The 16,543-nt window shown below is 35.1% G+C and overlaps 4 protein-coding genes across 5 annotated transcripts in view; 3 read left to right on the top strand and 1 right to left on the bottom strand.

Moving 5' to 3' along the window:
• Positions 1–870, top strand: part of LOC104709385 (phospholipase D alpha 3-like) — a 5,582-nt gene extending 4,712 nt beyond the window's left edge. Inside the window, exons 5-6 of the mRNA XM_010426010.2 lie at positions 4–82; positions 180–870. Of these exons, the coding sequence (XP_010424312.1) occupies positions 4–82; positions 180–625 (525 nt within the window). The 3' untranslated portion in view covers positions 626–870. The remainder of the gene's footprint in view (positions 1–3; positions 83–179) is intronic.
• On the top strand, positions 5,189–8,827 carry LOC104706860. 2 transcript variants are annotated; one of them, XM_010423086.2, is made up of 6 exons: positions 5,189–5,345; positions 5,459–5,581; positions 6,568–6,812; positions 7,467–7,554; positions 8,368–8,434; positions 8,516–8,827. In XM_010423086.2, the coding sequence occupies exons 2-6, from the start codon at positions 5,526–5,528 to the stop codon at positions 8,567–8,569; spliced, it is 510 nt and encodes a 169-aa protein (XP_010421388.1). In that variant the 5' UTR covers positions 5,189–5,345; positions 5,459–5,525; the 3' UTR covers positions 8,570–8,827. The 2 variants fall into 2 exon arrangements, with proteins under 2 accessions (XP_010421388.1, XP_010421387.1); XM_010423085.2 differs by lacking the exons at positions 5,189–5,345; positions 5,459–5,581 and adding an exon at positions 6,225–6,266 and having other exon boundaries at positions 6,563–6,812.
• On the top strand, positions 12,606–15,030 carry LOC104706858 (EIN3-binding F-box protein 2-like). Its single transcript, XM_010423083.2, has one exon. It carries the CDS (start codon positions 12,628–12,630, stop codon positions 14,482–14,484), a length of 1,857 nt encoding a protein of 618 aa, XP_010421385.1. The 5' UTR covers positions 12,606–12,627; the 3' UTR covers positions 14,485–15,030.
• LOC104706859 (U11/U12 small nuclear ribonucleoprotein 25 kDa protein-like) lies at positions 14,835–16,407 on the bottom strand. Its single transcript, XM_010423084.2, has 5 exons — positions 16,113–16,407; positions 15,910–16,009; positions 15,732–15,831; positions 15,551–15,627; positions 14,835–15,414 (listed from the first exon to the last, which is right to left on the bottom strand). The coding sequence occupies exons 1-5, from the start codon at positions 16,204–16,206 to the stop codon at positions 15,159–15,161; spliced, it is 627 nt and encodes a 208-aa protein (XP_010421386.1). The 5' UTR covers positions 16,207–16,407; the 3' UTR covers positions 14,835–15,158.

The following is a 16,543-nucleotide window of genomic DNA, read 5'->3' as shown; positions in this document are numbered from 1 at the left end:
AAGCCAGAGCCGAATTCTGATTACGCAAGAGCTCAAGAATCTCGTCGGTTCATGATCTATGTTCACTCTAAAATGATGATTGGTATGTCAAAATCTATCTTCCATAACTTAAGAAAATGTATAGTGTTTATATATAAGGACAATCAAAAGCTCTTAACATGGTTCATATTTGTATGCAGTTGATGATGAATACATAATAATAGGATCAGCCAATATAAACCAAAGGTCTATGGATGGAGGTCGAGACTCAGAGATTGCAATGGGAGCATACCAACCTAGCCATCTACTATCTACTAATAACATGAGGCCGACGGGTCAAGTGTTTAGCTTTAGGATATCACTATGGCTCGAACACCTGCGGATCATAACTAACGCGTTTCAGTGCCCCGAAAGCGAAGAGTGTATAAGAATGGTAAATGCAAAGGCAGATGAGCTATGGGGATTATACTCAGCACAAGAGTACCCTCGAGATCAGGATTTACCGGGCCATTTGCTTAGTTATCCTATTAGCATTGGTAGCAACGGGGAAGTAACAAATCTTGCTGGGACTGAGTTCTTTCCTGATACTAACGCAAAGGTGGTAGGCGAAAAATCTAATTATCTTCCTCCAATCCTCACTTCTTAGGTGATATATATAACACTTTCATTGTATACTCTTAAAATATGTTTTTTCGATTTATAGCGATATTTTGCATGCATGCCTGTATAAATAAGTTACAACATCATTGTAGATAATCATTCGAAAACCACGAGCTACACCTATTTAACAAAAGAGAAATCCAAAATTCCAAACCAACAGTATAATAAGAATTATAATCAACATTATATTGTTGGAATGGAGCTATTTGCTGGATTTGAGCTTCCACAACTTATTCAACATTATATGTTGTCAAAATATAATTAAACCATTAACCATATGAATTAATTTAGTGAAACACCCAACTCGTTGCATATACAATCAGGCCTGTATACAATATAGTTCTCTCAATTTATCGTAATCCATGAAGTTAAAGGAATATAAGACATAAAATTAGGAGAAAATAACTCTCATAATGTTGTCATGATCGAAAATTTTAGCTAGATTGCATTTCACTCTTGCCCTTAATTTCTCTTAATATGGAACCACTTTGAGTTTTGCCCAAAAAAAGAAAAAGGAATCACTTTGAAAATTTAATTATTTTGATAAATCTTAAGTTTTACTAGAATTTCTTTTAAACTGGTCAAGTTTCAAAAATTACCTATTAAATAATCTTGAAAGACGAATCATCAACATGTACTAGCTTAATAATATACACACATACATTGCAGTTTGAATTTGGTTTGTCAAAGAAGTTGTCATATGGATTATTGAACCCTTTTCATCCACTTGTGGTTTTAAAAATCCAACAACCCTCCTTGCAGAATCAATTGTTACATATCAAATTTAAATGAGTTAACAAAATATTAAATCCAAATAGTTTACAACTTAGAGGCTTATGATAGTGATTATGTCCAAATTGACTTTAATTTGAATCTAGTAGGCTAGTACTATACTTCTAGATCATTCGATTAACCTTTTTGATTAAAACATATATGGATAAACATATCTAGTAACCATTACAACCGTCTTTAAATGAGCTCAAGATACAGGTGTGGAAACTCAAAACGGAACCCAAAATCAAGGTTTTCCTCTGGAAAATTCTTAGTGGTGCGATCCCAGTTATGGATTTACTATCTTGTAGAGGTATCAAGGTGGATAATCGTTGCCAAACTTGCGGTCTAGAAGGAGAATCTATTCAACATGTGCTCTTTGGTTGCTCTCTTTCTAGACAAATTTGGGCTATCTCCGACTATCCTGAACCAGAGGGAGGTTTTGTTCATGGTTCTGTTTTTTCCAATATCTATCACTACTTGATAAATAGAGATAATAGAAATTGGCCGCTAGAAATAAGGAGAAGTTTTCCTTGGCTTATCTGGAGAATCTGGAAAAACAGGAATATGTTTTTTTTTGAAGGCAAAAGATTTTCTCCTTTGGAGATTGTGGAGAAAGTCAGAAAAGATGTTGAGGATTGGAGTGCAGCTCAAGTGGTTGAAGGAGAAAGGACAATGCCAATGGAGGGTCAGAATTCTAGTGATCGAAACCAAGTAGTTTCTCCTGTAATATCCTGGAAACCGCCTCAAAAGGATTGGGTCAAATGCAACTTAGGAGTGGTTTGGTCAAAAGAACAATTGTTAGTTGGAGCTGCTTGGGTTTTGAGAGATGAGAAAGGAAAGGTGCTCTTGCACAGTAGAAGTTCTTTCCCTAATATTAAAAGCAGGATGGAAGCCCAAGTAATCAGTTTGGTTTGGGCAGTTGAGAGTATGTTTAGTCTCAAGGTAAACAAGGTGGAGTTTGCAGTGGATGACATTTTGTTGGTTGGAATCATTAACAGGCCGCAAGCGTGGCCTTCTTTTAGGTTTCAGACAACAGAAATGTTGGGATCGTTGTTTCTTTTGTTGGATTGGTTGGTGGTTTTCGAATGTGTGACAGCAAATAAAGAAGCCTTTCTCATTGCATAAAGTGTTTTAAGGCAAGGAAGGCTTCGTTCTTATGTAGCGACCAGTTACCCAAGTTGGCTTGAAGAGCTTTTCAGAGATGAGAGTGTTTCCTCTGTTTGAGTTGGTCTGTGCTTTGATCAATGGTTCTTAAAAGTAGTGATTCTTTTTGTAAAGTCCCTGTTAAATGGTTGATCAGGGTAGATAGGAAGTGGCCGGGTGTCTTCATGCCTTTTAGATTTTTTGGTTTGACTTTTTTCAAGTCAATGGAGTAGATATAGTAAGTTGTATCCTTTCAATATCAATACATAAAATCAGTTGACAAAAAAAAAAGATAAACACCGAAGGAAAACTCTTCACACTTTTCATTTGATCAATAATTGAGATGCGACACAACACAACTTATCTATTTCCCATTGCCGACACAAAACATCCATACAGTATATCATATTCACTCATTAATTTATTGTTCTTTATTTATATATATATACATGGATTTTAAAAGACTACAATACGTCCATACCATAATGCCACCTTCATTCTAGTCAAATTGATTAACGAAAACTCAGTGGTCTTTTTTTGTTTTTTTTAAGTTTAGCCGTTCCATGAATAATTACAATAATTAGGTTAGACCCGCGCTACGCCGCGGGATACTTTTTATAACTATTTTTAGATTTTTTAAATATGTTGAATTATTGAAAATATATTTTTAAAAAAATTTGATTAACTGTAAAAACTATAATTTATGCAATAATAAGATAGAAAATGCATTAATAAAATAAATTTTAAAAAATTTCAAATTTAGGATTATTTATAAATATTTACATTTAAATCAGATAGACTTAAATACTTAATTGTATAAATAGCCTAACTAATTCTAATCAATACTTCTCAACTCCTTTAGCTTAATCATCAAAAGACTTTAATTTTATCTTAAACACAGTCTTCTCCACAACTGATTCACTCGATACCACCACTCTATCCTTGATTCGAACCCACCACTCTATCCCTGATTCGAACCCACCACGATCCCACCAACACTATGTTTCATAACAACAACGGTTGGATATTTCGCCATGGCGAGAAGGATGAGATTTCGTCTAATGATAATGAGTCTGATCACACACTTCATTGGTGGACTACGGTGCTCTATTAAATCGTCGCAGGATTTTTTGGGAGCTTACTCTGATGGAATTCTCCATCTTCTTCCTTTGGGTTTTAGAATTAAAGAAAGACTGGAATTTTCTACACATAAAAAGAGAGGAATATTAATGTCAAATTTGTAGCCAAATCCAAAACATAGCATCAAGTATGAGAGACTCGTACATAGTCTTCACTTGCTTCAAGCATGGTGTGAGACTATTGTTCTTCTCTTTGAATGACATATCCGATTAGGGTTTCCATGTCATCTTTTCTCCTCTGGTGTTGAGTGTGCATTGCTCGTCAGACGTAAACCTTTTTCCATTGATAATTGTCATACACAAGTTAATTTGGGTTCTTTTACTTTTTTTTGTGGACACTATTGTAATTGGGCTGGGCCCAGAAAAAAAATAAATTCTGTGGAAGGAGAAAGATTATTATTGGACAAAAATATTGAGTTGTATTAATCCTTATAATTTGATTGGCTAGATGTTTTAATTAATGTATTAACTACTCCTTCAATTAAAGAGCTGATCTGTCAACACTGGAATTAAACACATTCAATTTTTATTGTATTGACCTTTTTAGTTTAGCCGTTTCATTTTTTATTTATTTTGGGTACTTCCAGCAGTTGTTATAGAAACAAAAATATTTATAATACAAATTCCCAATTAGCTGGCTAGTCGCTAAATCCTATTCTAACAGCCGATTAACGTTTAACGAATTTGTAGATATTTATCTATAATACTTCCAAATTGTTTTAATATCCAATCCACCAACCAACGAAAAAGGGCACAAAACAACGTCCTCTTTTACACTCGAGAGGAGAAGAAGGGTTACTTAGACCAACTCCAACCCATTTCTATTTTCATCTTCATAATGGAGTTTGAAGTCAATTTTATTCCAACCTATCTCTATTTTCATCTCCAAAATAGACCTCTATTTTCATTTTACACTACAATTTGGAGATCTCTATTTTTTACTCCAAAATGGAGTAGGGTTGGAATAAAACCCAACTCCAAAATAGAGTTACTCTATTTTTAAGAAAAAATGGAGATATAGGTTGGAGATGCCCTTAAATTTTCAGCATCTACCACATGCACGAATCTCTCTTTTCTTTTCTGTAAAGAAACAAATATATATATATATATATATATATATATATATATAAACTTTGTGGAATAAATTAAAGTAATAAAGCTTTTAAATCGTATTTTCAACAAAAAAAATTTATTTTTGGTATTGGATAATAGATATAACCACTATTTATTTTTCTAATTTATAAAACTATTTAATAGTGAAAAAGGGAACTTCCGAGTTAGTAAAATCAGATTAGTTATAAAAAAATTCTCCTAAATATGGTCCCAAACTTAAAATTTTAATTAATTTATTCAAGTACAATTAATAAAGCATAATGTAACAGACAATTTTTTTCTGTGAAAAATAATAATAATAAAAAAACGGAATATTTCTATTCCTTCTTTTTTGGGAGTTGCAGAACCAACACACACACGCATAAACAAAAAAAAAAAAAAAAAAAAAAAGAAGAAGAAGACGAACCCAGAAAAAAAAAAACAAAAAAAAGTCGAATAAAGAAGAAGAAGAATAAGAAAAGATTTGAGATTTAGCTGCAGGGGAGTTGGTTGAACAAAACCCTAATCCCAATCTGCCCCGAATATGCCATTTTTGAGGTTATTTTCTCTGTTTTTTTTTCTCATCTTCAAAAAAGTGTTTTTTTTTTTTTTTGGATTTCAATGGTTAGATTAAGGGAATAATGGAATTTGGGTATTTTGGAAAATTGCAGGATTGTGAGACTTCTCCTACCAGGAATAAGGGTCTTGATAAGAAGATCTCTAATTTGGTTGTTGTAGATGCATCTCCGTGAAATTATTCCCTCTTGGATCTACCAGTTCTTTGGTTGCATGGGGTGAGTGAGGATCTTTCTTTCTCCTCAATTCTTTTGTGTGTTCTTCTAATTCAAAGTCTCAGTCTTTTTTTTTTTGTTTTGTTTTGGAAGCCTTGTCTGTGTGACTGAGAAATGAAGAGGAATCTTATGAAACTGGAGTGTAAAATTTTGGACTTTAAATTCTAAACTTTTATATGTTTTATAAGTTAAATTGTAGGTTAGGTTTGCTTTCTATATAGCTACCCTATTGCTTATGTGGATATATTTATGGTTATTGCTTGCATTTTAAGCCAAAAATGGTATCAAATCAAAGCATCTCTCAGGTTTTAGTTTTGCTCTAGATTTTTTGTATCATGCTTGAAACCAATTGCTTTGAGTGTCTTTAATATCAATACCTATTTTTTGAGATCATCAAAGAAACTTTACTTCATAANCTGTGTTTTTCTAATTCAAAGTCTCAGTCTTTTTTGTTTTGGAAGCCTTATCTGTGTGACTGAGAAATGAAGAAGAGTCTTATGAAACTGGAGTGTAAAAATTTTGGACTTTAAATCCTAAAATTTGATATGTGTATTTACTTAAATTGTAGGTTAGGTTTGCTTTCTGTATAGCTACCCTATTGCTTATGTGGATATATATATATATATATATATATGGTTATTGCTTGCATTTTAAGCAAAAAATGGTATCAAATCAAAGCATCTCTCAGGTTTTAGTTTTGCTCTAGATCTTTTGTATCATGCTTGAAACCATTTGCTTTGAGTCTCTTTAATATCAATACCTTTTGTTTGAGATCATCAAAGAAACTTCACTTCATAATCTTAAGAGTTTATAAAGGAACTTTCCTGTGTCCCTTTCTCTTCATTGTTTTTGATCTCTCTTTCTGTAGAATCTATGGTTGTATGTGCAAATGAGTCTTCCAAGTGAACAGATATTCGCACTTTGTCTGCAATCCTAGGCAAAGCCTTCTCACTGGCATTTTTTTGTTTTGTGGTTTTGCAACAGTACAGAGGTTGTTTTGGATGCTGCAATAAACCACCGCTTATAGTTGCAGTGGATGAGCCGTCTAAAGGGTTAAGGATTCAAGGTCGTTTAGTGAAGAAGCCAAGTGTATCAGACGGCTTCTGGAGCACAAGCACCTGCGAGATGGACAACAGCACACTTCAGTCACAGAGAAGCATTTCTTCTATCAGCTTCACTAACAACACTTCTACTTCTGCAAGTACAAGCAACCCCACAGAATTTGTAAACAACGGTGAGTTGATATTTCCACACATTGTTGTTATTAATGATCCTTTCTCTGTTTCTCGCATTTTTTTTTATGTGACTTGCCTTTCTGATAGTTGAAGGACCATTTCAAGCTTTAATTGGTCTGAATTATTCAAATTTGAATCGATCTACTTATGGTATTAGCTTACTCATACTGATGGTTTTTTTTAATATCTGTAAGTGGGTGTTGGCTTATAATATTGTTTATATCATTTATTCTTAATCAGTGGAAGATTCCTCATTCATGATTGACTTTCGAGAAGTACGTTTGGAGGATTTCTCTAGGATTTACTTTGTATTTGTTGTTTTAACGAGAAAACTTTCGTCTCATGAATACGTAGATGTTAGCTACTGATGAATCTCTATCAAACTTACTTTGAATTTAACCTCACCTGTGCATAATAAAGCTTCCAGACAGTGGATCTATGCTAGAAATTTAAATAATATTTCTTCCACTTTTTTTGCGTTTGGTATGTTTTGGCTTGCATCTTCAGCTATTAGTTCTTTGGCTTTCAGATTGCTTTGTTTTACTACTTCATGATGCTTTGCTCTGTTTACTCATATTTTGCTGTTATTCATATTTTGGTTATTCACTGCTCTGTTCTAAAAAAGTTTGTCTCTGTTCTTTCCTCCTGTTTAGGATTGAACCACTGGAACCAAACTAGGCAACAGTGGCTTGCAAATGGAACTTCTCAAAAAAAGGCCAAACTTCGAGAACCTACAATAAGGTTGGTGAAACTTGTTGTTTTTGTTTTCTCTTCTGCATTTGCATTTGATTGCAATACTAATGTGCTCTAACAGATTACAAGTTTGAGATAGTTTGGATTGTCTTTCTCCTTTTTAAAATCAATTGCTCTATTTCATGTCCTATATTGTGCAGTTATTTTGTATACATTTTTTATGTATAAGAAACATGCATAAATAAGCTTCCAATTATTTCATGACTTCAGTTGTGAGCTCTATCAGTACTACCATCAATAGTTTTCTCACTTTCCATCAATATCTTTGTAATCTTTTTGGTAAAAGCAAAGGCATAACGAATTTCTCATCTTCGTAACATAGTAGTTAAACTTCTTAACCCAAGAATTGTAGGATATTCTTAATCCAAAAGGTTCATGGATCGATGAGTAAAATTGTGTGACACCATTCATTTGAAATTTTCTTCGAGTTTGCTACCATCAATAAAAAATTTGCATCAGCAAGTCATCCAAAGACAGCGCTTGAAAGCAAGATCTATTCTAGCTTGTTACAAGAATAGTGTCTTGAGATCTATTCTAGCTTGTTACAAGAACAGTGTCTTGAGATTGATTTCTTCTCTCTATACTCCTTTAGGCTCTTAGATTATAGAAGATGAGGTTTTCACAGTTTTCTATGTCAGAGAGTTTACGATGATCTGAAGTGCAGTTGTTGTGTAGATACTCTCTAGCCTTTTTTGCTCATGAATGTTTGTTTCATTCTTTTCTGAGTTAATAACTCGTTTTCTGCAGTTAAGAGTTAACTTCAATATCAAACTTTGTGAGTTAACAACTCGTTTTCTGCAGCTGGAATGCAACATATGAGAGCTTGTTGGGTATGAACAAGAGGTTCTCTCGTCCAATACCTCTCCCTGTAAGCAACTTTCTCAGTAGTTAATCTAGTTTCTTATAAATTTGATATAAGGTCGTTTTTGATTTATGATAATTATGGCAGGAAATGGTTGATTTTCTGGTGGATGTGTGGGAACAAGAAGGCTTGTATGATTGATATATGCAACTCGTGAAACTTTAATTAGTTTCATCTTTTTTTTCTTAATTATGTGTGTAATCAAAAGAAAAGAAACAAGATTTTCAGAACTTGGATTTTTAGACTTTAGCTTCCTAAAGTACAAACTCTCAAGGAACAATTTCAAAAAACGATTTTAGACCTTTTTTTTTGGTTTGGTCTTTGTGTAATAGTCAATTTATTACGTCGATTTTTATTACACTCGGAATTGTAATATTATGACCAAAGTGGTTTCAGCTATTTTCTAAGCAGGTCGGTGATTACTGATTAGTATTTTCGATAGAATTGTGTTACTATACTTTTCACATGTTTTGTTGATGATAAAGTAAATCTGATTATGACTTTTTCTTGTGGGGAATGTACGGTACATTGTACCTATAAAATTCGACCAAATTCAATTATCGGCGAGAAAGTGAATTCTTTTTAGAATTGTAGACTTGTGACTTTTATATCAAAATACTAACTTTTTTTTTTCATGCCTACAACGTCATTTTCAGCTTCATGATTTGTTTAAGTCGTTTGGGTATATAAACAACTTGTAAACATTAAGACGTTAAAAAGTCGAGAGATCGCGCGCGTGGATCACACTCGTGGCGATTTTTCTCTTAAAAAACTCTCTCTTTTGATTACAACCTCGTGTTCTGTCGGAGGAGTCTTCCGTTGATTCCGGCGACGAAGAGGACCCCGTGGTTTATGGGCTTCATCCGTAAACCGCTGCATAAGCTACGTAAAGATCTCAAATCAAAGTCAAGGGAGAAGTGGAGGGGAGAAGTCTCTGCGAGACACTGACGGTGAAAGCTCCATCGCCAGTGTAGCGACGCAGAACAGAAGAAAGAGATTCACGACGAGGAACGAGTGAAGATGGTGGTTAGATCTAAAGACTGGAGATTCTGGAAGTTTCGCTGCGTCGGTTTTCGATGGGGGAGGTCGTCTGCGGCAAGGCGGAGCTAAGCCACAATTGAAGGTTTGCAGATCTACTCCCTACCGCTATTCCTCTCTTACGACTAAGCTTGGATCTCCTTGACAAAGGTAAGCTTGGTTATCTTCTTCCTCCTCAACCACGGCTCTACGGTGGTGGGATGGCAACGGATCCTGGATCACCATCTCCGTTCGGCTAACGGCGTTCAGGCACACCAGAAGTCCTGTTCCAGTGTGTATCCGCAATTCTTGAACGGCGGCTGCGAATGAATTTTTCCTTTGCAGATTATGGTTTCCTGAACCGGTTAAGGAAACCGAGTCGGTTTTGTTTATGTGATTTTGTTTGGTTTGTTGTATTCGGTTTAGGCCCTAAGGGGATTGTAATGGGCCTAAATCCGAAAATAGCCCATTCAGCTCTTATTTATATAAATTGAATACCTTTTAACAAAAAAAACAACAACTTGAACTCAAATTACGTAATGATCATGCAAGTATGTAAGCTTTATAAAATATTATTGATCGGCAAAAAATACCATTTCTCTTTGGAGAGTGTTCACTGAACAAACCATTAATCAAGCACATGGTATTGTAACACTTACAATGCCATATAATGTAGAGCAACGAAGGATCAAATATATTCCCAAGAACGTTACAAGTACACAGTGAGGAGAATATGTGTTATAGTAGTTGTAACGAATCTTCGTTTATTGTTACATAAATACCGAAGACTCTAAAATAATTAATATCGTCTCTTTTCATGTCCATAGTTATAGATTTGTGTTGTTCCATAATTACTATAGTAACTAGATTAGGACCCGTGCTAAACACATGTTGAAATTTCTTTTATTTATACGGTAGTTTTTATATAAAATATAATTTATGTGATTGTTTTAAAAGTTGTTGTTAATAAAAGTTAAGAACTGGGTTGAAATTTAGGACCCGAGTTAAAAGTGATTGTTTTTAAAAGTTGTTGTGAATAATATTAATTTTTGAGATTTTGTTGGCTATATATGGTTACTTAAATATTTAGTGGAGATTTTATTTTATTTTTTTGGAATATATTTTCTAAGAGGATCTCAAATCGAGATTTAACTAATGATTATAACCCATATAACCTATAACCTATCAAATAATCAAATAATTAATCTTATAACCTATATTATATAGTCTACACAAAAAAAGATCGTGTATTTCCGTTTTATTATATAGGGAATTAATACAATTATTTCTCTTCGTTACTCTTCTCATGCGAAGCAACTTTGTGTGTTTTAAACTTATGATTTGCTAGGAGAACTACACGGAATCATAAGTTATATATATAAGAGATATGATAAAAGTTATTTATGATCTCAATTTTAAAGGTTAGAAAGATCAAGAACAATATATAAAGGACATTGGTCGATCCAATTCCATTTATCCCCTAAACTTAAATATTATGATTCGTGTTATGAATCAAAATTTCGTAAAAGAAAAACTAAAATCAACTAACAAAGTATATAACCAGTAGTTTTATTTTTTTTAAAACAAAAAGTTATGTCGTAGCAATTATGTTATTTTTCCCTCAAATTCAATCCAAGATAATCTATACAAATTCAACGAACTTAACATCCCAAGGTGTTGTCAAGAATGTTTATCAAACAAACAAAATGGTTTGTCAACAATGCAATGTATTCCAACTTTTTGCTTCCTTCAATGTATTCAACCACTTTTTGTCAACTTTTAACTATCACCCTTCATTGCATTCAGACAATTGCATTATTTTGCTTTCCTTCTTTTAAATCCTCGCCAGCATTTGCTTTCTGACAACTTGTAAACGATATAATTCAGCAAGTGATAATATATCTTTATCACACACACACACACACAAAAAAAAGGTGATAATGAAGAACATAAACAAAACAACTCAACTAACGAAGTGAAACTCTATAGGTATATTGCATATATTAGGTAATGCTTTGTGAATTCTATAGGTATTGAGATTTTATAACGTATGAACTACATTCCGAATCCGATAGCATACATATTTTTTTTTAAAAACTTATAACTACGTATGAAATTGTCAAAAACTCATTAGCTAGTAGTTTTTTTTTGAAAGATGCTTTCACTATTTATTTATTAATATAAAAAAAAATACTGTATTAATTTACAACATACAACGTACGCTATTTTTTAGCTATTCTTCTTCAATTACGCCACTAAAAATATACATGTTCTATATCACTCTTGATGGAAAATTAATTTGGAAGATTGGAGTAGAAAGAAAAAAACAAAAACATATTCAATGTTGAAAAAAGAACACAAATATTAAATAGTGTTTTAAATAGATCATCTAAGAATTACTATAAGCATTCTCTCCCTATTTAATTAATTTCTCAAATAATTCACGAATCAAAATGCTAAGAACTTTGGAGTACATGATTAAACATTGGATTTGGACTAATGTTATCCTCCAAGGCTCCAACATATACATCATTAAAAAAACATGTCACGATAATATCCAACACTTGCTTATTATTATTTCATTACTAAACTAACACTCATGTTGACATGTTGTAACACACCCATGTTTTTTTTTATAATTCAACGAAATCGACCTCTCTCAATGTATTTTGTCAACAATGCATGTAACTCGCTTTTCTCTTCCTTCAATGTATTCAGTCTTTTTCGTCAAACCACTCTCACCCTTCATTGCATTTCAAAAACTTTATATTATAAAGAAAACACTTTTTATAATAATGTTTTTGTATGTCAGAATAATATAAAATATAGTAACAATTTGGGGAGGGTTCGGTGGGACTTAAGAAACAAAGGTGGAGAACAAATCCGACTTTTTCGCGTCTATACATTGAACTTGAGAAGTTATAATCCTCTACATTAACGTCCACCCTACACCTCTCTCTCCATTATAGACGTTTCTCAGTTTTTTTGCTTTCCTCTTCATATCTCAAATTTTTCTTCCTTCTTCTTCTGTAAATCTTCTCTCTCTCTTTTTTTTTTTGCCCTATCTTTCTAGGGTTCTTCTTTGCTCTTTCATGAATCTTAGCCTTCCTTCTCTANGTGTTCTTCTCACGAATGATTTGAGATCGGAATTGAGAATAATGGGGTTTGTTTGATTTTTGATTATGATTATGATAGGTGATGAAGATTTTTTCCTTGGGGGATCAATGCATAATCTATCACCAGGGAGCTGTCCCGGTGTCTATTTCCCAGCGCGTAAGAGGTTACGTATTGCCGCGACGTCAGTGTTCAGCGGGTTTGAGCAGAAGCAAACTTCGATCGATGTGTTGCCAGATGAGTGTTTATTTGAGATCCTTAGACGTTTGCCTTCAGGGAAAGAGAGGAGTGCTTGCGCTTGTGTCTCCAAGCATTGGCTTAATCTCTTGACTAGTATCACTAGGAATGAAGTGTGTGAGTCTGTTCAGGATCTGGAGGGTGAAGGGTTTTTGTCAAGAAGTTTGGATGGTAAGAAGGCTACGGATTTGAGGCTGGCTGCGGTTGCTGTTGGGACGTCGTCTCGTGGTGGGTTGGGGAAGCTTCATATCCGTGGGAGTGGTTTTGAAAGCAATGTGACTGACGCTGGTCTTGATGCTATTGCTCATGGTTGTCCATCTCTTAGGGTTCTTTCTCTTTGGAACTTGCCTGCGGTTAGTGATGTGGGTGTGTCTGAGATCGCTCGGTCTTGCCCCATGATTGAAAAACTTGATCTTTCACGATGTCCAGGGATTACTGACAGTGGTTTGGTTGCAATTGCTGAGAACTGTGTGAATCTGAGTGATCTGACTATTGATTCGTGTTCTGGTGTTGGCAATGAGGGTTTAAGGGCTATTGCAAGACGCTGTATCAATCTGAGATCTATCTCTATCAGGAGCTGCCCACGAATTGGAGATCAAGGTGTTGCCTTCCTCTTGGCTCAAGCTGGTTCTTACTTGACGAAAGTGAAACTTCAGATGCTGAATGTGACTGGTATGTCTCTTGCTGTTCTTGGTCACTACGGAGCAGCAGTTACTGATCTTGTGCTTCAAGGCCTTCAAGGTGTGAACGAGAAAGGCTTCTGGGTGATGGGAAATGCAAAAGGGTTGAAGAAACTGAAGTCCCTCTCAGTAGTGTCGTGCCGAGGCATGACAGATGTTGGGCTCGAAGCTGTTGGCAGTGGTTGCCCTGATTTGAAGCACGTCTCTCTGAACAAATGCTTGCTAGTTTCTGGCAAAGGACTTGTCGCTTTGGCCAAATCTGCACTGTCGCTGGAAAGTTTGAAACTTGAGGAATGCCACAGGATCAACCAGTTTGGTCTTTTGGGTTTTCTTATGAACGCTGGCTTAAAGTTGAAGGCTTTCTCTTTGGCAAATTGTCTGGGGATCAGGGACTTCAACGCAGAATCACCTCTACCATCAACCAGTTGCAGCTCTTTACGTTCTCTGTCCATCCGTTGCTGCCCTGGGTTCGGGGATTCAAGTCTTGCTTTCTTGGGGAACTTCTGTCATCAGCTTCAGGATGTTGAACTCTGTGGACTGGATGGAGTGACTGATGCAGGTGTGCGCGAGTTGCTTCAGAGGAACAATGTTGGTCTAGTGAAGGTGAATCTGAGCGGATGTATAAATGTTTCAGACAACACAGTGTCTGCAGTTTCCGTTTGCCATGGACACACATTAGAGTCTCTAAACCTTGACGGCTGCAAGAACATCACTGACGCCAGCCTTGTCGCAGTAGCCAAGAACTGCTACTCAGTCAACGACCTTGACATCTCAAATACATTGGTCTCAGATCACGGAATCAAGGCTTTGGCATCTTCTCCAAACCATCTGAACCTTCAGGTTCTTTCCGTCGGCGGGTGCTCAGCGATTACAGACAAAAGCAAGGCATGCATTCAAAAACTCGGCCGCACGCTTTTGGGATTAAACATCCAACGTTGTGGCAGAATCAGCAGCAGTACTGTGGATACCTTTCTGGAGCAACTATGGAGGTGTGATATACTCTACTAAAATCCCACTTTTTCTGCAAAACCTTAGTACCATCATCATCAGTCAAGTCTTTTTCATAGGTTTTGGTCGCTAAAAACCCCATAGATTCCACCTAGAGCTTAGTTTCTTTCCCAGGACGCACGCAGCAGTTGTTTTTTTAAATTTTTTGGCAGGTTCCTTTTAATCAAAGGAGCTTGCTTCTACAACTGTTAGTGTTCTTGTGAATCATGTCACTGAGTTCTGGTAATCTAGTTAGGGTTATAATCTTGACCGTCTTTTTGGAGTTGTTGTCTCTCTATGTTCTCAGTAAAGTTCTTGTAGGAGTCCTTGTTCTTTTGGTTTAGGTTCGTGATAGTGCCTTTATCTTCTTCTTCAACTTTAGAGCTTTTGGCAATGGCGTTTTAACATCTTAGTCGCCATTACAACTCTTCGGAGTTGTCTTTTTTTGTGTTTTGTTTCTACCAAAAGCTCTGTTTTTTTTTTCCCACTTGTTTTGTTTAAGGCACTTATCTGTACTACTGAATCATTGTAACTCTGTACTCTATATAAAGCTTTTCCTGAACATAATACTACCCTTTGTAATAGAACTTGATCCTTAATTGGATCATTTTGTTTTATGATTACAAAATCTTTCTTACTAATAAGAAAAAACAAAACAAAATGAAGAAGAAGAAGAAACAAAACACACAAAAATTTCATTCGTCTCTCCAAGTATCTCTTAAAGAGTAATAGGTTCGTTCATTACCAAACCCAAGAAGCTCCTTTAAACCAAAAACAAAGCAGCAACCTCGTACAGAGGTTAGACAAGACCTAGTGCTTTCATTTGAAGAAGCGTCCATGTCATCATCTTTGTACCTCACGAAGCCTCCTTTCTCGAGATCTTCCCAAGAGTCATCAATCTCTTCTATTCGATTCATTTCTCCATCTCCATCCTTTGGCAATATCCTCTCTCTGTATTGGTACAGAGAAACAAGACTCTTTATGATATGGTCAGACATGTATGATGCATCTCCGAACTCTACCCATGAGTTGGAAGCACCACATTATTGTGTTTTTAATGAGAAAAGTATAAGAATGAGAGACTTACAAATTTTTTTGTTTAGATTTCCTAGAATATCCCTTGCCCAATACTGCATTGCCTGACACATGGTTTTTAAACCTTACCTGAAACATTTATGTAAGATCTTGTTATTTTACCCAAAGCTCATTCATGCCTAAACCTCTATGATCACTTATCATGAAATGAGTTTAAAAATTAGCTAAAAGACCTCATCACCGTCCTTCATCCCATAACTTCCGATGCAATCCGTATCGGTAATTAACTTCTGACCACCGTAACACAAACAAAAATGCCCCCAAACATGTGACCTTCACCATTACAAACTCTTTCAGTCAGTAACCATTATAATAGGAGAGAAAAAATGTAATAAAAGTTGAAATATGTACCATGAGATCTTGGAGGGTCCCTTCTTAGGGACATGACTAAAGGCAGTCTCTATGGCAAGCTTGAGATCCCCAACGGTTGCTGAGGTCATTACGTAGACATCTACAAATAGTAAACAATTAAAATTACAATTGAATCTAACGAAGGAGAATGAATAAGTAGTGACCAAAACGTAAAAAAAAGATAACAATGATATTGCATTTACCAAAGGAAGAGCCATCTAGTTTTAGAACGGAGAGCCTAATGGGTTCGGTCGGAAGTTTATCATAAGAAAAGGTCCGGCGGTGAAAGCTTCCCATTCTCTTGAAACAAAGATCAATGGAAATCTAGAAACCATGGAATCAGGGTTTCAAGATTGATGACTATGAAGAGATTCAAATGAATTTTAGGGTTTATTCTTAAACTGGGATCGGAATCAAAGGATTAAGTTTGGTAATATTCGAAGGAGCTGTCTCTCACTATTGTCTGATTCGTATGGTGTTCGAATCAGACGACCAAATTTTGCGTTGATGGAGGTTTTTTTACACTTGCTTATTTTTGTTGCTATTGCCTAGTTTCCTTGAAGATGAAGTTAGGGTCTGCCGTGTTTCTTGTGATTTCTTTCTCTCCTTCAATCATTCTTTTACTATTTTTACT

The sequence above is a fragment of the Camelina sativa genome, chromosome 8, assembly GCF_000633955.1.
Source record: "Camelina sativa cultivar DH55 chromosome 8, Cs, whole genome shotgun sequence".
In the NCBI taxonomy this organism is placed as follows: domain Eukaryota; kingdom Viridiplantae; phylum Streptophyta; class Magnoliopsida; order Brassicales; family Brassicaceae; genus Camelina; species Camelina sativa.
This window is presented reverse-complemented; position numbering and strand designations above follow the sequence as displayed.